The sequence below is a fragment of the Onychostruthus taczanowskii genome, unplaced genomic scaffold (assembly GCF_017590055.1).
Source record: "Onychostruthus taczanowskii isolate IOZ18803 unplaced genomic scaffold, ASM1759005v1 scaffold25, whole genome shotgun sequence".
Classification (NCBI taxonomy): Eukaryota; Metazoa; Chordata; class Aves; order Passeriformes; family Passeridae; genus Onychostruthus; species Onychostruthus taczanowskii.
Window position 1 is genome coordinate 8,876,817 of NW_024499796.1, and position 19,984 is coordinate 8,896,800.

General features: G+C 47.4%; 1 protein-coding gene across 2 annotated transcripts; it reads left to right on the forward strand.

Moving 5' to 3' along the window:
- Positions 1–2,298: 2,298 nt before the first annotated feature.
- On the forward strand, positions 2,299–19,634 carry UBAC1 (UBA domain containing 1). 2 transcript variants are annotated; one of them, XM_041406450.1, is made up of 10 exons: positions 2,299–2,660; positions 6,226–6,346; positions 6,573–6,646; positions 7,354–7,461; positions 7,990–8,107; positions 8,761–8,869; positions 10,016–10,247; positions 11,437–11,523; positions 12,185–12,323; positions 14,317–19,634. In XM_041406450.1, exons 1-10 carry the CDS (start codon positions 2,523–2,525, stop codon positions 14,430–14,432), a joined length of 1,242 nt encoding a protein of 413 aa, XP_041262384.1. In that variant the 5' UTR covers positions 2,299–2,522; the 3' UTR covers positions 14,433–19,634. The 2 variants fall into 2 exon arrangements, with proteins under 2 accessions (XP_041262384.1, XP_041262385.1); XM_041406451.1 differs by having other exon boundaries at positions 2,300–2,660; positions 8,005–8,107.
- The last annotated feature ends 350 nt before the right edge of the window (positions 19,635–19,984 follow it).

Consider the following 19,984-nt stretch of genomic DNA (forward strand, 5'->3'; position numbering starts at 1 on the left):
TGTCCCTTGGGAGCTTTGGGAGCTTCTGCTCCAGCACAGAAAAAGGACAAACAAACACCAGGGACAGGCAGCCCCGGGCTGGGGCTCCTTGTGGCAGCGTTTGGCAGCCCCAAATTCACCCTGCTTCTCCACGGTGTGAAAAATGTGTATTTTGTGATTGGCTTTTCTCAAGTATTAAAATGAATATTGTATGTGTTATGTTAGAAAGTTATGCTGTATTAATTTTCTTAAGTATTAAATTAACTATTAAATACCGTTTTAGGTTATAACATAATGTTAAAATAGAAACTATGCTATGTAAGATATTTGGTTAAGAAAGGACTTGCACCTGATAGACACCACAGGACACCTAAATCTTTCAGAGAAAGGGAATTTATTGCTCCCTTATCAGCAGAAAACGAACTTCTTCCCACCTTGCTCAGACAGGACGGCATGAGGATTAAGAGGAAGAAGTTGACAGTGACCAGACAGAATCCTGTGTTTGAATGGAATTTATGCATCATGTATGAGCTGTATGAATATGCAACAGGCGATTGTTTTTAAGGGTTAATCCTCTGTTAAACGGGGTCCTTTTTCGGGCTCGTGTTGCCCAGAAAAAGGTACCCAGATGTCAGTATCACTTCGTTTTTATTGTCTTATATTGTCCTAATTTCAATTGTTCAAACTTTATTATTCTGATTATAGTACTACTATTAAACTTTTAAAATTTCAAAAAACAAGTGATTGGCGTTTTTCACAACGAGCTCAACTTCTGGCTCCCCAAAGCTCTCAGCTCCTCCTCACAGACACTTTATTATTGCCTTTATTGTCTCTGGGGCTGATTCCAGCAGGATTTATCTCTGTTCCAGCTGCTGTTCAACCAACTCCACTCACGGACAGTGCAGGGATGAACACACCACAGATTCCTCCAATTTTCGGGACAAGAACAGCTCCATCTCATAAATCCACCAACCCCAGTGCCCTTTTTTTTATTTATTTCAAGCCCCTTTGATGGTTTATTTCACTAAAATCCCCACAGCGCGTCAGGGGCAGCGCAGAGCGAGCACGGCCAGCCCCTTCCAGGGGGATTTTTGTTGTTCTTGCCGGGCACAGACAGATCCTGGGGCTGCTCTGCAGAATTCCCCGTGTGACACAGCTGGGACACATGTGACACAGCTGGGACAGATGTGACACAGCTGGGACAGATGTGACACACAGCTGGGACAGATGTGTTTTGGGGCTGTCAGAGCCTCACAGTGCCTCAGCCAGAAACCCACCCTCTCAAGCCCCGCAGCTCTAAAGCAGGAGTGGGCGCAGAGCGAGCACGGCCAGCCCCTTCCAGGGGGATTTTTTGTTGTTCTTGCCGGGCACAGACAGATCCTGGGGCTGCTCTGCAGAATTCCCCATGTGACACAGCTGGGACAGATGTGACACAGCTGGGACACATGTGACACACGTGCGACAGATGTGACACACAGCTGGGACAGATGTGTTTTGGGGCTGTCAGAGCCTCACAATGCCTCAGACAGAAACCCACCCTCTCAAGCCCCGCAGCTCTAAAGCAGGAGAGCCACTCCTGGAGGGAATTTATGGATTTAATTTAAATAAGTATTTACTTTAAACTCGTGATAACTTTGCTCTCCCAACGCTTGCGAAACCCGAACCCAAGCTATCGGCGCGGCTCGGGCACGAGGCGTAGGAAATAACACGGTTTGAGTGACACGGTAACAGTTGTAATAATAAAATATAAAAAATAAACCAGTCCCGCTGGCCGGCATTGAGTCCCACCGGGAGCGGGCCGGGAACCCGCGGCCCGCGGGCCCCCTCTAACGGCCCGCCGGGGAACACCCGCTGCCCCCGGCCGCTCCGTCCCGCCCTGCTCGGACAGCAGCATGGCCCCGGTGCCTCCCGGTGTCCCCGGAGTGTCCGCGACCCCTCAGCCCTGCCCGGGCCGCCTCAGGGACCCCCCGGGCCCCGCGGGATGGAACTACAACTCCCGGCATGCACCGGGCGGCGCCGCAGTCCCAGCGCGCACCGGGACACGGGGACAAACCGCGATCCCACAATGCATCGGGGCAGCTCCATGTTAACTGCGGCGCACAGGAGCCGTTGATAAACGGTCTTCAACGTCATTAAACGTCATTAAGTGTCATTAATAATTCATTGAAGGTTTATTAAAGATTTATTAGAGACTGAAAACCTCAATTGCCCGCCTAGCGGCGTGAAGGGGAGGGGGGGTTCTACGCCCTCACTTCCGGAGAAGCCCACCCCGGTAGAACTACATCTCCCAGCATGCCCCGGCGGCGCCCAGCATTTCCGTTTCCGGCCGCGGCGGGAGCGCCGCCGTGTCCCCGGAGGGACGGCGGGGCCCAGGCGGTGACACCGGCGGTGACACCGGGCAGGGCCGCGCCGGGCACAGCCAGCGCCGCGCTCCCCGCTCCCCCGGGCCGGGCGGGGTCACCTTCATGGGCGGGCGGGAGCGCGCGGCGCTGCCCGGGGCCTGCTGAGGCGGCGGCGGAGCGGCGGGACCGGGAGCGGGAGCGATGTTCGTGCAGGAGGAGAAGATCTTTGCGGGCAAGGTGCTGAGGCTCCATGTGTGCACCATGGAGGGCGCGGAGTGGCTGGAGGAGGTGCCCGAGGACACCACGGTGGAGAAGCTCAAGGAGCGGTGCCTGAAGCACGTAAGGACCGGGAGCGGGACCGGGAACGGGACCGGGACCGGGAGCGGGCTGAGCCACCGGGAGCGCCCGGAACGCGGCCGGGCTGGGGCTGCAGATCGGCAGGGAGCCAGGGAACGACCGGAATTAACAGTCCGGGAGAAAGGGAAACTGTCCCGTGAGGAAAACTGGTTTTTCTAACGCCCCGTGAATGGCTTTGAAAAGAAGGGGAATCAGCGCAGGGAGAGCGGAGCCCTGTGTCCTGCATCCCCCCGAGCTGCTCCGTACGGAAATAAAACCCCTTTCTGGGGAGTTTTGCGTGTTGCTCGAGGAGGGTTTGGGCAGAGATCACTTGGGAATGTTTGGTTCCAGACTTTGGGGGTGTCGGAGATGGCCGTGCTGTGGGAGCTGGGCTCCAGCCTGGATTGTTTTGTGTCTGAACACAGGAGGAAGGCAGGGACTGAGGAGGAGAAATTGCCTCTGAGTGCAGCTGAGGTGTTTTTTTTGGGGGGAGATCAAAGCTCTCCTCACGCTCTCCCTGTGCTTTGAACAAGATCTCCATGGAGGCGGCCGAAGGGAAGGGAGAAGGAGCCCGGAGAGCGGTGGGAGCAGGGAGGGGAGCACAGACCGCTCCCGCTGGAGCTCCCACAGCCCCTGGGCCGGGCTGGAGGCTCAGCCCCGGCCCGGTGTGCTGCTGAGTGACAGCAGCAGTGGCACCGGTGACCGTGGCCAGGAGCCCGGGGCCAGCCCGGCCTGGCAGCTGCAGCCCTGAGCTCTGCCAGCGCTAAATCACCTGTAACGTGAGTCATTAATTCACTAAATCACGTTCAATGGTGGGGGGTTTGTCTTTAAAGTCATGCAAAGGGGTTTTTTTTAACGTAAAACCTGTGCAATAGGAGAAGAACGCTGTAATTTGTAACCACTTAACTCCCCTTTGAAGGGTTAAATGTTTTATTTCCTGGGTGAAATAAAGGTGCCCAGGAACCCTTCCAGAACAGGGAGAGAGGGATGGAGCTTTACAGGAATGGCTTCACACTGACAGAGAGCAGGTGTAGGCACAATTTGATAACTCAGGGTGATATTTGATTTCAATCTCTGCTGCTTTGTGCAAGAATCCATCCTGGGCTGGATTTCCATAACCATGATGGATAATAAATAGTTTTGTGAATGGGGTAAAATAGACCTGGAGAAAGCATGGCTCCTGCTCATGGGCTCAGTCTTGATAACACCTTGAGGTAATTTCTGCAGCCAGCTCCTCCAAAAGGCTGTTCCTGAATGTCTCTGAAATTTGGAATCTTTCAGGAAGCAGAGGGAGATATTTGTAACAGGTTGCAGCTGGGGAAGTGGCCACTTTTCCCTCCATAACCTGCAGATGCTGGCTGATCTCTGAAGTGCCACTCTTGATGTCTTTATCTCCCCCAAATTTGGTGTTTTGGGCTCTTTTGTTAGACAAAGAAATAAACCTCTCCCACTGGTTTTTCCCCTTACCTGTAATATTTGTTTAAACAGATAGTTTCAACCACCCAAGTTTAATAGGAGGGAGTGTCAGGGCTGTTTTCAAATATTTCTGTTATTAAAAGCAAACCAAAAAAAGAGTTTTTGGTTTCTTTTGTATTTTAAAACAAACAAAGCCTTGTGGTTTACCAGGATTCCAAGCTTTGCAAGAGCTGTTTGGCATCACCAGGGCTCAGGATTTCAGCAGTTGCTCAGGCACCTGTGACAAATGTTTGTGCCCTGCCAGGCAGAGCAGCCTGCTGGGAACTCCAGAATTAAAAAGAAAAGGTGAGAGTGAGTAAAGGCACTGCTGGTCAGGTGGTTTTTCTGTTTCCAGGGCATTTAAAGTGTGAAGATAAGCCAGGTGTTTCACTCAGCAGCCTCTTTGGTGTCTGTGGTGCCCATGTCTGCCCTGTTATTCTCTGCAGTTGTCACTAAAATGGTTGGAAGAACAGGAAATAAGAATTGGTGGCCTCAGAACTTTGGGGTTTTTTTTTGCTTAAACCTTCACCTGATTAGTTTTATGATTAATTACTGCTCACATTTATTATGTGATTATCCCCACACTGTGTGTCCACCCCAGACCAGCTCCCAGCTGCCCTTCTCAGCTCCTCTTAGCTCAGGATCTGTACCAGGAATATTCTGAGCTGCTTTGCAGAGATGTTCCACTGATGTCCCCAGGCATTTTGGGCCCCTTTATCAGCTCCATTACAGGAGCTGCTCCCAGCTGTTAATGTGTTCTTTGGCCCTGGTTCAGCACTTTTTGGGCTGGAGGCTCCCTGGGAAGCTCCTGTTAGACAAAGCAGCACTCAGATTTTCTCAGCTCAATCTCAGGGAGGCATCAGAGGTTCAGGTGAGGGGCTGGAGGCTGTGCTGGGAACAGGAGTGTTTTGTTTGGAAAACCATGAGGGAGCTGAGTTTCCATCAGCTGCAGGCAGCAGGAAAGGTGGTGATGGACAAAAAGGCTCCTTTGCAGGAGGCTGGTGATGAGCAGCACCAAAATTAGGGATTTTCAGTGGGATTTCTGGGAATGGCTCTGTTGCACGAGGGGTGGACACTCTCTCCTGCAGACACGGTGGAAGTGGCTTGGTAGAAACCTTTGGAAGTGGCATTAAAAGCTGTTTGCTGTGGGCAGAGCAGGCAAGGTCAGTATGGAGTGTCCTGTTTTGTGGTGAGAACAGCAGCAGCAATTTCAGGTTGTTATTTCTAATCTTGCCTTTCTGGAATTGCAAGCAGTTTGCTCCCTTTTTTGCACTCAAACAAATTGGAAGCCTCTAGATGCACTGATGGAAATCTTTCACTGTGCATCTGGAGCCACTCTGGTGTGAGGAGGAGGCAGCTCAAGGCCTGTGTGAGCACTCTTTTTTTAGGATTTGAACTGATTTCCTGGTGAATTAATTGACATGCAATTCAGAATTGCAATAAGGGAATGAGCACCAAAAAAAAAAAATCCATTGTATTCTGATTATTTATGGTTGGGAGGAAGAGCTGTGAATGGAACTTCAGTTCAGCCCTTTCAGCAGGAACCCAGGTTAGGGCTCCAGCAGCCAAATCTCTTGAATTCAGCTTGAAACAAGGTGCAGAAACTGCCCAGCTTAAGGTCAGAGAAACCAAAACCACTGTTGGCAGTGCCTTGTTTACTCAGAGAGTAAATAGTAATTATGAGGTGAGGCAGGGAGTCTGTCCTGTTTGGACACTCCAAATGAGGACATGCATCATTCCAGCCTTCCCTCCTGTAAAACACTGCTGCCTTTGGTAGATTTGCATTTTTACTGTGTGAATCCAGTTTCTGAGGGACCTCAGTGATCAGAATTAACGTGGCAGTGGGTCCTGGAGCATCCTTGCTTTGCTCCAGATCTCCAGCACTTCCAGAGTTTAGTGTGAGAGAGATGTCCTGAGAAAGCACAAATCCACCCACACAGGCACAAATCAAACCTTTTCTTCAATAAAATGCTTTATGTGCACTGACCTCTGGCTTAAGCTCTTGAGAAGCCAGGAAATGATGCAGAGTTTGTATGTGGAGGATCCTGAGTGCCAAGTGCATGAGGAGCCTCCTTTCTGTCCTCTGATCTGCCGTGTTTGTTGTCTCCTGCAGTGTCTTCCTGGGAGCTTGGAGGATCCCAAAACTGTGACACATCACAAGCTGATCCATGCTACTTCTGAGAAGGTGCTGACAGACACAAAAACAGTGTTGGAGGAGAACATTCAGGACAGAGGTGAGATTGTCTGGGTTTGAATTTTATCGGTCTGGAAGGAGGAGCTTGGGTTTCACCTGGCACATTCCAAACGTTTTTAAGATTTTCTCTCTGCTTTGACATAGGAAGCTAAATAAATGGAACTAACACAGAATTCATCTCCAGGAACAGTTGAATTTGAGGGGTATCTTGCAGAGCTGCTGTCCAGACTCTCTAACCTGTGGCAGTGCCCTTCTCTCTCTCACAGATGTGTTGCTGCTGGTCAAGAAGCGCGCGCCGACGCTGCTCCCCAAGATGTCAGATGTGGTTGCAGAGGAGAAAGTGAGTCTGCAACACTTTAAAATAACTGCTTTATTGAAGATGTGGGCAAGGGTTACTGTGATGTGCTCACCTTAGAGAGGGAGATGCTGCCAGTTCAATTCTACAGGAACTGCTTTTTGTTTCTTCCAAACTTAAAGGAAGCTGATTTTGCATTTTTAATGTCATTCTGAGAACATTTGCCCTAAAATAAGACACACAGATACACTCTGTGAAAATGTTACAGATTTGATCTTTGAACAAATGTCTAATAACTAAAATACAGCTCAGCAAGTGCCTTAGTTTGTTATAAAAACACAAAGAAATATGTTGGCTTGCTGTCAGGTTGCCTTCTGCCACCCTCTAACCAGCCTCTGGAGCTGGAATGTTGCCCTTGACTGTTTTATTTTGTTTTACTGGAGTTGTTCCTGAGGGTCAGGATGGTGTTGGTGCACGTTGATGTATCACATAAACTCAGAGGCCTCCAAGTTGTCTGGGATACATCACTGTCCCTCTTAGTGCTGGAATTTCCCTGCATGTTTAGGTGTAAGGACTGAAAGTGGGGCAGCCCAACGGGCCCAGCTGAGCTCTGTAATTGCAGGATGACACTGGAGCTGTTAATCCATGGCATCACAAGTGACAGAGCACTGCTTGGTGTCTTGGGGAGGAACATGAAACTCTGTGCTGTGCCTAATGGGTTATGAAAGCTGCTCCTGTTCCCTTCCCTGCAGAGGAAGCAGGAGCAGAAGGCTCCTGACAAGGATGCCATCCTCAAAGCCACTGCCAACCTGCCCGCCCGCAGCGCGGACCGCAGCGTGACCCACCACAACATGAGGGATGTAAGTACTGCACCCACAGCCAAACAGGCTGCTTGCTTTTTATTTATTAATATTTTTAATATAGTTCTCTTTTCTTCTAGAAGAGAAATTTAGATGTCTGTAATGTGTATTAAATAGCTTAAGGGTTAGACACGTGGTAATAAAATACCGTCGTAAATTATGATTTTAAAAGTTTTGTTTGTGCCTGGAAAAAGCCTCAGAGCATGTTCAAAATCTGGAATATGTGAAGTTATGGGGTGTTATTTCTTCAGTCTTAAATAATTCAGGGTTTCCTGTGGTTTATTTCCCTTCCTTGACCACTGCCCATGGGGTGTGGTAGAAATAAAAGGACCTTTCTGCCCAGGAGCTTTTGCTTCCATGTAACACTTCACAGGAAGGTCCCAGACCTCCTGAGAGACTAAACAATGAAAATAAAGCCCTAATAAAGCAACTTCGTGTAGAGAGGGCCAGGCTGCTGCTGTGTTACTAACAATAGATACATTAAGATTCACTGGTGGCTGGTAACTTCCTGTCTAAATGCTTTGACAGTTTCCTTTCTTGCAGTTCCAGACAGAACTCCGGAAGATTTTAGTGTCTCTCATAGAAGTTGCACAGAAATTGCTAGCACTGAACCCCGATGCAGTTGAACTATTTAAGAAGGCAAATGGTATGAACATATCTTTAGAGTTGTTGGCTCAATCTTGGGAATTTGTTTTTGGAGCATAGCAATGGGCTCAGAGTGAAGTTCAGACACTGATGTGGCAGCAAAGCTGCTGAAAACTTTGTGGCAAAAGTTTCACCTTGTGGATAAAAATCATAGATATAACAGGTCCCTTTGGGATGGGTGAGAAGTTCCATTTAAAAATTGTTAGTAGTGATGGTAAAGAATAGTTGAAAATTCACAAGGATGTAGTAAAATGAGGAGAAATGGTGGCTGTTGATCGAGTTGGCAGGAAATGCTCATCCTTGAGATCTGCTACAGCCAGATCCAACTTAATTTGTAGAGAAATGCTTAATAGATCTTCAGTGAATCTCAGATATTTAATTGTGTGGAAATCCCACAGTCATATGAGAGTTAGTGGCCTTTTGTTAGATATCTTGAACACATCTGGACAAAGTCTTTGTCCTGAAAGAAACAATCTGAGCCGGAGCGAGCTGAGTGCAGCAAATTACATGATGAGGTGGCAAACTGGGAGCAGAAACAAAAGCAGGGATGGGAGAGAGAATGGGGCTTGAACTTAACACATGCCTTTCCATTGACACAGGGGTTTATGTGAGGCTGGAATGAATCTGAGCTCTGTTTTGTTTGTGTGTGTGCAGCCATGCTGGATGAGGATGAGGAGGACAGGGTGGACGAGATCGCGCTGCGCCAGCTCACCGAGATGGGCTTCCCAGAGAGCAGAGCTGTCAAAGCCCTCAGGCTGAACCAGTGAGTGTCCAGCACTGCCTGGCACTTTAACCCACACCTGCTTTAACACACATTTGCATTTTTTTGGTCTCCTTATATGGGTCACCTCAGTGGAGGTTGGAGAAAGCCTGAACTCCGAGAAGTGCTGCCTCAGGCACAGCGCAGGTGGCACAGGGAAGGGGGATCAGGGCTGGATGTGCTCTGCAAGGTCTGGGGGTCACAGGGCTGCCAGGCTGGCACTGTTTCCAAGTATCAAAGTCACATTTTACAGAGGAAAGGGCAAACTTTGCCCTTCCACACTGTAGAAATATACTTTGTGCTGATCTTTAAAAAATTCCAAGAGTATTGTGAAGTCCAGAGAGCAACTGCAGTAAAGTAGGAGGTTATGTAGTTCTTCTTATGCCCCAAGAACAGGCAGCTGACTGCTTCACTCCTCAGGGGGGTTTGTTAGGCCATTCTTGAAAAATTTTGGTGATAGAGTCCACAACATAATCCAGTCATGCTTTTCCAGTATCTCAGGAAGACTTTCTCCCCTGCTGTCCTGCTGCTTTCATGCTGTAACAGAAAAGCCAAATAGGCAAAGGCTTTCCCTTCCTTCCATGAATAGGCAATAATTCCTGTCAAATGCAATTACACATTCCTTGCACTATTGTTATCTTGGCTTTTTCTTTTCTTCCTGTTGAGGAGGGGTGTTTTGGAGCTCTGAGGATGCCTTAGCTGGGGCAGTGACACTGCACAGCAAGAGATGGTGCCACACGTGGTGTTCTACTCCCCTGTCCCTGAGGAGCAGAGCCCTTGGCACCTGAGATGTGGCTCCAGTGCAAATTTGGAATGTGCTTTGTTGGCAGTTCTGTCCACAGCTGCAAACAGCCAGTGCTTCTTTGGGGAGCACAGCAGGTGCTGCAGAGAGTGAGGTGACCCCCTCAGAAATGCCTTTCAAAATCTGAGTTGCAGGTCCAAGCTGGACTTGGAGCCTCTTTTCCCAGATTCAGAGATGATTGCGGATGCCCAGAGAACTGAAGTGTTTTATTTCCTCCAAAACTTTCTTTATGAGCTTTCAGGTGCTAATTAACCTGCAGGTGCATCCAGCATGGGAATAAATGAGTGCACGTGGAGCGTGGCTGCCACATGCAGAGCGTTCCTCATCACTGTTCCCGTGTTTTCCAGCATGTCCGTCACCCAGGCCATGGAGTGGTTGATAGAACACGCTGATGACCCTTCTGTGGATGCTCCTCTGCCAGGTTCTGCTCCTGCAGAAGCCCCAGCTGAAGGTGCTGCCTCCTCTGCTGAGGCAGCTGCGGGTCCCAGCTCGGAGGAGGGCGGGGAGGAGGCCAAGGATGAGCTGACGGAAATCTTCAAGAAGATCCGGAGGAAAAGAGAATTCCGTCCAGACCCGCGGGTGGGTGCTGCTATCCCCTGTGGGGCTCGGGGGATTGGCGGGGATTTCGTGGGCAACATAAAATCCAAATGTTTAGTTCATAAATGAAATGGGCCCTCTGGGTAGATGGGTGTTGTGCTGGCCTTGCAGTATTTCAGTGGGAGTGTTTAAATTCAGGGATTTTGCCTCAGGGATAGCAGGATCTACATGACAGACACTGTTACTTCTGCACCTAGCAACTCTCTGAGGGGACTGACATGAGCTCCAGACCCCTGGCATTGCTGTTTTCACTGCAGCCTGGGAAGGAAGGCTGGCAGGACAGGAGTAGATCCTTTGGCTCTAGAAAAGGCTGGATGGGGTCAGAAAACCCTGGGGTCGTGCAAAGTGTCCCTGCTCCTGGCAGGGAGTTGAGACTGGATGTTCTCTAAGGTCCCTTCCAATCCAAACCATTCCATGATTCTGTGGAAAGGACAGAGGGACATTCTTGTTTTAGGGAACAAGACAAAGCACCACCAGCAGATTGAAGTCTTGCAGCAAGGACAGAAGTTGCCCTTTCTTCAGAACACAGCATTACCTGCAGTGGGAATGTGTTTTTCTCCCACTGGGAGCACACCAGGAGGGGCTCTGTGACATCTGGCACCTTGGGTTTACAACTGGCTGTTATGACATTTGGGTTAAGAGCTGCAGATGTGTTTGATGGCCTGGGTGCAGTTTCTGAACAATGAAACATTCTGGTGCCATTACCTGGGTGTGTTTCTCTGAATACTTCACACTCACCAGCAGTGTAACACATCTGGGAAGTGAAATTAAATGGGGTGAATAGAAGCACAAATGCACATCAAGGCTGATCTGTCAGTGAGGTGTGAACAAGAGCCTTGTGACAGGAGAGGAGCTCCAAAATGAGGGTTTTTCCTCATTTTCCTTCTCTTTTCTACCCCAGGTACACTTGCTCTTTGCCTTGCATTCAGCTTCCAGTGTTGAGGGTAGGAACTACCTTCACTCCTAAGATTTTTTTCTTCTTCCATAATAAAGACACTTTTGATATAGAATATTTGAAAACTTTGTTAATGAAATTACTGAGTGCTCTGCATGTGGAAATAATGAGGGGGTTTTACCTCACGTAAAGCTGTGCACAGAAGGTGAAGGGATATTATTGCTCTCATTTCTGATCTAAATGTAAGATTTATTAAGCTGTGGGGTTCTGCTCTAGGCTGTCATTGCCCTGATGGAGATGGGATTTGATGAAAAGGAAGTGGTGGATGCACTCAGAGTGAACAACAACCAGCAAAATGCAGCTGTGAGTACAACATCCTTCCTGCTCCAAGGGCCTGTCCCACTGATGCTTCTCCTCCTTGAACTGGATCATGTTTTGATCTGTCAGAAAGTCAACTCCTGCTGAAGATTCAGGAGCACAAATTCTGTGCCTCCTTGAAACTGGATACACAACTGGAATGATTGCAAAGGGTCTGGACTCCTCAGAGGAGCTCAGGGTCTGTCAGGCTGAGGCTGGGTTGTCAAAAAGCTTTTGAGAAACTCCCTCACCACAGTCTGAGATTGTGCTGTCATGGGGAAGGAGAAGGTATTCCCAAGAATAACTGGTTTAGGACAGGAATCAATGATCCAGGATAGATTCAGCCATGCAAGTGTGTAAATTACCATTTGGCAGCAATGCTTCCACAGTTTCTGGAATCAGAAAACAGGAAGTTTTTCCAAGATGGATTAGTCCCCTGCTATATATGAAGGTAAATTTTGTGGACACACTGACAGCCAGGGAAGCCTCTCTTCAGTATCCAGTGCTGGCTGCTGTTGGAGAGAGGATATTGGCTTGGATGGTACAAATGAATGTGTGAAAAGAAATGTACAGGGAAAAGTATTTTTAAAATGCCACATTAGCAAAACTTTTGAGTAGAGACACTTTGGTTCTAATGAAATCTGATGTGCCTGCTGATTTCTTTCAGTGTGAGTGGCTGCTGGGAGACAGAAAACCTTCTCCAGAGGACTTAGACAAGGGCATTGACACCAACAGCCCTCTCTTCCAAGCCATCTTAGAAAACCCAGTGGTACAATTAGGGCTCACCAACCCTAAAACTCTACTAGGTAAGTCCTGTGTGAGTTCCTGCTGGATTTTCCAGGAAATCCAAGCAGAGGTGATGATGACAGCTCCCTTTGGGGGATAGGGGCAGCTCTGGAGCCTGTTGCTCACTTGCAGCAACTCTGCTGTTTGTTTGCTTCACCCTGCAGCTCAGCTGAGCCCAGGGCAGGCCTTGGGGCTGTCCCAGGAATGGTTGTGATTCCCCAGGATTACATTTGCTGAACTCAGAACTTGAATAGCTGCTGGCTGCAATGTTTTGTGGATTTAGGAGACCTTTTGTGTGCTCCCTCTGCCCACGAGGGGAAAAATCAGGAATGTCTGTCTAGAACTCTGGTTATTTCACAGAAAAAACAAGGCTGTCTCCAGCTGTGCAGCTCCCTGTGTGTGAGGCCTGGTCACTGGGACAGAAGGGAACTTGTGGAAAAATATTCAAACAAGAAGGTTGAGCTAAGGCTGTGCCTATGAAAATGGAGATAAAATGGGAAAACACCCTTCCCCTTGCTTGAGTTTGAGCTCTGTGGTAAAGTCTGTGTGCTCAGGGTCAGAAAGGCTGTGGGCACAGTGTGTGCCCAGCTGAGGAGACTGACAGAGCCTCAAATCCCTGAGGAATTGCTCTCTCTGACAACACTGGCTCTGTCATGGAGATATTAAAAAGTTTTGCATTTAATCTTTGGCTTCAAAACTTATTTGAAGCAATGCTTTTAAATAAAGGCTATGTGCACAGCTCATTCAAGAGAGCCTTTAAAAATACTACTTTAAATGTAATTAGGAGAGTTTGCAAGCCTTTAAATAATTCAAGAGCAGAACCTTCCCACTCTTGATTTCTGAACAAATGGTCTGTTCATTTCCAACAGGGGTTCCACACTGCAGCTCAGAATATAAATAGAAAATGAAATGCCATTATAGGAGCTCATGGAGCTTGGATGAACATCAGAGAATATATTCCTAATGATACATCTGCAAATTGCTTATGTCACAGGTTTTAGTAATGAGGGTTTGCATTTAATGAGCTCCTTACAGAATATCGATAAATCTTCAGTTTGAAGCTTGTGAGTCTGTGTAAAAGAAAATAGTTCAAGTGCTGAAAGGGGAGATCTGGATTTTATTTTGGGCTTTCCTGGAGGCAAGTTGCATGACCTTGAGCAAGGTATTAATGAGGAGACTGTAAGAGGTGCTGGGCACTTCCAGCTCCTACAAATGGCACTTGAGCTTTGTGCACTGACACTCCTGGGAAAATTAATCCTGACCTTGGGCCAGGCTCTTACAACACTGACATTTTGGTGACTGTGCAGCTGCTTCTTTTGTCCCATTCTGTGATGACTGGCTCCAAATATCCAGGAGCCCAGCTCAGTGGCTGTCAAAGGGCTTAAATCAGTGCCAGGCCCATTCCTCTGCCAGATTCGCAGCTCAGCTCTTGCAGTGGCTGCCTGGTTCCTTCAGCATGAGTAGAAGAGTCAAAACCAGAAACAGTCAAAGAAAACAACAGAAAGGCAAACAAACAGCAAAGCTTATTGTAAAGACAGATTATTAAATATTTGGACCACTTAGCACAGGGAACAGGCAAGGGGTCACTGTGCTTTCCATGAACTGTCTTGGTTAAGTACCAGGGAGGAAAAGGATATTGGTGCAAGAAATCCAGGCTGGGATGTGGGAAAAGCTTTGGTCAGAGGAGTGGAGCTCCAGGAGAGTGTTCAGAAGGGATCAGTTTCATGGCATGATCCATGACACATTTGTTAAGGCTTTACCTTTTCAGCCTCATGCCCTTGAGGTTTTGTGGGCTGAGTATTTAATCACTGTGTGCAGTGAGTTCAGTGCTGAGAAGGGAGGAAAGCAAAAACCTGGAGCATCATCCCAGGCTGGGGACCCTTGGGAATGCCCAACGTGTATCCCCACCATTTCTGGGCACTGCCTTTGAGCTGTGGCTGTTTGTCACTGTCCTGCTGTTGAAACCTCCCAGACATTGAGGGACTAACTGTTGCAATCCCTGTTTCTTGGCAGCCTTCGAGGATATGCTTGAAAACCCCTTGAACAGCACTCAGTGGATGAACGATCCCGAAACGGGGCCGGTGATGTTACAGATCTCCCGAATCTTCCAGACACTGAATCGCACGTAGAGGGAGCTGCCAGAGCACTGTGCCACCTCCCCCTGCCCCTCACTGCCCTCCACCTCCACAGGAGGCTGCCTGGATGGTTGGGAAGGGGTGGAGGGAAGGGAGGGAAGGGGGAGATCCTGGCTGGAGGGGTCTCTCGCACGAGAGCTTTCGTAGTTACAGCCAACAGGAGTGAGTTGCCTTGTGGATTTAGTGTTAGTGGAAGAGGTTTGAGGATATGTTTATGTTTTCAGGTATTAGGTTTAAAATAAAGTATATATATTAAAAAAAAAATAGGAAAAAGGTTTTGTGAAAACACTTAAGAATCTGATTGTTGGAAAGAAATATTGCTCGTTCAAAAGGCCTGTGACGGTTTTCTGGCCAGTTTTGTTAGGATCTGGCTGGTGTTTACAAAAGGTCACTGACCACTAGCATAGGATATTAATCATCTCCATACAGTATTAATTTATAGCTCTTATCAAATTGCAAAACTGCTTTTTAAAAAAAAAAAAAATTGATTCTTAGGAAATGTTTTTTAAAAGCCCAAATCTTGGGAGAGCAAGCACATTTCTATCTGAGCTTGTTTATCTGGCATTCTAATTTAAGCAGAATCATTCAGAGATGGAATTCTAATAAATAGCATTACTTTTTCCTATTTATTTGCTGCGTTAGTGTTGTTGCAGTCCCACTGGGGTTGTACTTGCAGGAGATTCTCTGTCAGGTACCAGAAAGGTGCAGGATCTCTTTCACCACAGAATTCACCACATCAAGACTTGGATTCCCAAGTGGCTGCAATTCCTAAGCTCACACTCTGCCATATCCCATTGCAAGGAAAGATATGTTCACATAGTGGTTTTTTCTCCCATTTTTTTGTGCACAGTTTTGGCAGGGGGCTTGTGGGGGTTTTATTCTGTTTACAAAAACAAAAGCAGCTGAATTGCATGGGGGGGGTTTGCTGGGGTTCTGTAAAGCAGCAGAACCACACAGGTTTTTATCTTGTTTAAGGTATTTAAAGCACGCTTGAAATTGCTATCTTTGAGTTAGAAGTGGGTTTTTCTTTATACTTATTTTTACCATGGTCATACTAAGAATGTCAGGCTGGGTCTTTCCTATTTTGCCAGAAGGCTGACTTGAGATTTCAGGGAGGAATTCTGAGCTATTAAGAACAGAACTCACTGTGAATATCCAGCTGGTGTTTATGCCTGGGCTCTGCAGGTGTTACTTTTTTAGCAGTCTGCTAAAAAAAATGGGGTTTATTTTCAACTCAGTGCAACATGATTGACATCTGTCATCATCCCTGCCATGCCTTGTGCTTCACAGCCCTGCAGGAAAGGCAGAAGAGGCAAATCTTGCAGAGAAAGCAGGTGGAGACCCTGTGCTTAAACAGCACAAAGGTGTCCTGTGAGAAAGGGGATCCTGAGCAGCTCTGCAGGTCACCTCTGAGGTGTGGGAGGGATTTATGTGCAGTTGGGGTTTTTTTAAACAAAAATGCAGCAAGATGCAACCCGAAACCCTACAACAAGTTTTGGCCTGAACTTGGCATCTGCTCTGTGCTGTCATGCAGCTGAGGCACTGAAGTTGCCAATTTCTCATAATTAATATGAAGGGTGGGGAAATCAAAACAGCCTGAGATTTTATCTTGTCTTACTATCCCAGGATTCTTTTATTTTTTTTTAATTTTGTAATTTCATATTAAGCTTTACAGTTGATGACTGCTGAAATATTTACTTCTACATTTAGAAATTCCAAGCTTTATAGAGATGTTTCTTCTGTTCAAATTGGACAGTAAAACCATTTTTGTGGGCTCTTGCTAAGAATAGACTGACATGAAATTATAACCTTGTCCTGTAACTGAAGCCAGGAGCCTGATCCTGCACCCCAGTGAGCTCAGCACAGCTGCTCATGAATAGCTGTGACTGAATATTGTGGTCTTATGAAAGGTTTTGATTGTTTAATTTTTTTTTTTTTGCTTATTCCTGAAGCTTTTTGCCTGTAATAATACCAGAAGACTCTTTTACTTGAAGCTCTTAATGTTAGAGAGAAATGTCCTTCTCTACAGTCAGGATTAGGGTTAATATTCCTTTTAATGAGTGTTTTTAGAAGGCAGAGTTGGGAAAAACTGCCCTGTAGTTTGGTGGGAGGTTTTTGGCTTCTGAATGGATAAGGAGAGGTTCAGACTTAGCAAACAGATCCTTTGGTGAAGTTGTGGCCCTTGAAGATTGTAAAGGCTTGGGAAATGCTGGGTTTGATTTCAGGAGTCCATGGTTGGACTGAGGGGTGAAAGTGCTGCCTCCCTTGGAATGGCAGCACCCCTCAGTGCCACTGAGCTGCTTCTAAAATGTGGGGAAAAGCATCAGGAAAACAGGTTCTCCTTATCTGATAGAAGGTGACAACGCCCAGGTTCAGGAGCAGCAGTTGGGAGACCCTAGGGATAAAGGAATTTTGCATTTTAGGGTGCTGGGTGGCTTGAGAAGATGTGGTTATTTCTGGATTTTGTTATTCCAGAGCTCAACACTTCCAAAGCTGAAGTGTTGTTTGGTTGTTTGGGATGCTTTTAACAGACCCTGCTTGGCTTGTGAGAGCTGAAATTTGCAGTGACCAAAAACCAAAGGAGACCAGAATTTAGGAGGTGTGGTGTTTGCAGCAAGGCACAGGAGTTGATTTAAAGCAAAAACTCCCCTGAGGTTGAAGGAGTTAAACCACACATCAGTGGTGCTGGGGTGTGAATTACACCAGGGGCTGTGTCCCATCACCCCAGGGCTGGGATTGCTGTGCTTGGAAAGGCACAGATTGGCCCAGTTTTTGGAAAACCTGCAGAAGCTGAGATGTCACCAGTCTAGAGCTGGAACGTGCAGCCATGGGGCACAAGGAATGTGTGTGGCTTTGCCTGGTGAGGAACTGTGCTGCCCCTGGGTGCAGGACTGGGGGGATCTGCCCTGAGGGCCAGTGAGAGATCCCTGAACACACAGCAAAGATTTTTGTTAAATAAAACCAGCAGGTTTTGTGAGGAAGAACTGCTCCCAGCACTGAGGATTTACAGGCTCGGGTCCTGTACTTGCACCTCGGGTGTTCAAGTTCCAGCTAGCACAGACATGTCAGAGTTAATTTTCTCTTAACGTGGTCAAGGGAATATTTGGAAGCCTGGGAGCTGGAGCAGGAAAGGGATGGGGTGGTGGGTGACTAAGAGTGTGATTCTTACAGTTCCTGCTCTTTGCCCCATTGGTAGCCAGACAGTCTTGTATCTTTTGATGTTGCAGGCTTCTTGCAAGTAGCCAGCTATTCATTGAAATATATCTAACTTATAATTGTGTCACCAAAACACTGATATTTTTAATGGCAATGTACTATGTGGAAGTTTGTTCTCAGGGCTTCGTATTTATACTCTCTTTTTAGGGGGATGTATTTACAGGGATGTATTTGGAAAATAGGCCAGTGGCTACTTTACAGCTTGGACCTTGATTGTCCTGACCTGTGAGGCTGAGCTAGTGTAACCCCTCCTGCTGAAGCAGCCCAAAGAATCTGCCTTTCCTCCTCTCCTGGTGAGCAGGGACACGAGTCTTCCTTTAGGATTGCTGCATCCCTCCATGGGAATGGTCACACGGGGTCACCCTGCTGGGCTCTGCACCATTGCAAGGACGTTTGTGTTCTCCATGCAGCTGCAAAATTGACGTGCAGAGTTCCCAAAGCAGCCACCAGGGCATTCCTGCTCTGGGAAGGTGTGAGGTTCTCTCCTGCACGAGTTCCAAGGCCTCCAGCTCGTGGCTGCTTCTTGGCAGCCCCTGTCACAGAGCTGACCCAAACCTTGACCCCCACCCTTTCTTTCCTCCTCTCCTGAAACCAAACTTGCATTTCAAGGATTGATTTTCATATCCAAGCTACTCTTTAGTGGTTATTAAAATCCTTTTTAGTTAGGACTGTTACAATTAACTTTTTTTTAGGCGTTCACACCAAAACGAGCATCGCACCAAACGAATGTATAGCGACACTGTCAGCAAACATTGCCTGTGGAAGGGGCACAGGTTGCTGGGAGCTCTGCTCCAGTGGCAGTTTTCCCAAAGGCTTGTGCACAGGACAGCCAGTGTTTCATCCAAAGGAACCATCCTGGTTTTCTACTTTTAATAATAAATACCATTTTTATTAACCAGCTGAACAGCAGCGCTTCCAGCTGGTATTTCCATCCAGCTGAGAGTCCTGGAGCTTTGGGGCTGGAGATCCTGCCTGGATCCCCCTCTCTGGGACAGCTCCTCCTTGGAAGGATTTGTGCTGGCTGTGGCAGGGCAGTGGGGGGCAATCCCCACCTCCCTGCACGGGGTGTTACATCCACGTGAATGTTCTCATGGTGGTTCTCACCTCCATCCCCACATCCAGTGTAGCAAAAGGGTTTTTTTAAGGACCTCTTGCCCTAGATTTGAAGATCTTCAATGCAGATCCTGTTTGCAGCACGTGAACTTCAGTAAATGTAAATGCATTAAATTCTTACTGAATTTGGGTATAGTTTTATATCGAGCTCTGGGGAGAGGGAGGAAATTGGATCACGTTTTAAACGAAGCCCCACAAACCCAAATCTCTGTTGCAGCAGGTAACAGAGGCCTGTAGAGATTTTTAATTTGCATATTTTTATCATGGCTTAATGAACTGTACACGAATGTGATTTGCTACCCAGCACTTCCCACGAGGCAGCACCAGTAAAATTACACTGCAAGGTACTGACTTCACATTTTCTCATTTCACCTGTGTATCCAGCAATTAGGTACCGCATAGGATAACTTTGATCTGGCTCTGATGCCGGCGTGTGGCATGCACAGCTCTTCCTAAGGTGTAACATTACTTTTCTGAAGCTTAAACTAGGGCAGACATCCCCGAGCCTGTGGAATTCGGGATTCATTCTGGCCACGCTCGCGTGGGTCGCTGACCTCTCCCTGAGCAGGAAAACCAGCAGGATTTGCTCCCTGCAGAAATCCTCCAGGCCAAAAGCAAGGAATGCTGCTAATTTGTGATCGTTTTAAGCAGTTGCTGTTCTGAAATATATTCCTGGGAGTCAGGGAGGTGTTGGCAAAGCCAGACCTGTTCAGCCTGGAATTGTTTTGTGTGGAGATGTGGAAGCCACGGCCGGGGCTGGAATGAATGCTGTGGCTTTAAACCTGCTCACACATAACCCCAGACACTGATGTTGTGTGTGCTGTACATTTATAATATATCTTCAAAATAAAGTTTTTTGATTTATTACAAGGTGTTTGGAACCATCATTTGCAGGAGCAGCAAAGGTTTGTGGATCCACATTGTTTGGTGTTCCTTGTACCTGCAGGTTGCTGGAATTGTTTCTCAGAAAGTGGGGTATGAGAGCTGCTCATACAGAGTTTGTGCAGGAAATCCTGCTTCAGCAGCTGGTTTTGCACCTGGAAGGTATTTCTCTATTTTTCAGGAAAAGTTGCACTTGGGGAGATTCATTGCAAGGGCTTTGTGAAACATGATCTGGTGATCCCCTGGGATGTTCCAGTGCCACTGAAGATGGATTTATCTTGACAGTTGTTGACTGACAAATTAAAATCTTTTCTTTCCCAACAAGGGAACCCTCA

Bases quoted from the DNA above. Each gene is read 5' to 3' on its own strand.
- UBAC1 (XM_041406450.1), top strand. From the start codon at position 2,523: ATGTTCGTGCAGGAGGAGAAGATCTTTGCGGGCAAGGTGCTGAGGCTC. The intron at 7,462-7,989 runs GTAAGTACTGCA...ATGCTTTGACAG, and splicing joins CCCACCACAACATGAGGGAT to TTTCCTTTCTTGCAGTTCCA. The intron at 8,870-10,015 runs GTGAGTGTCCAG...CGTGTTTTCCAG, and splicing joins AAAGCCCTCAGGCTGAACCA to CATGTCCGTCACCCAGGCCA.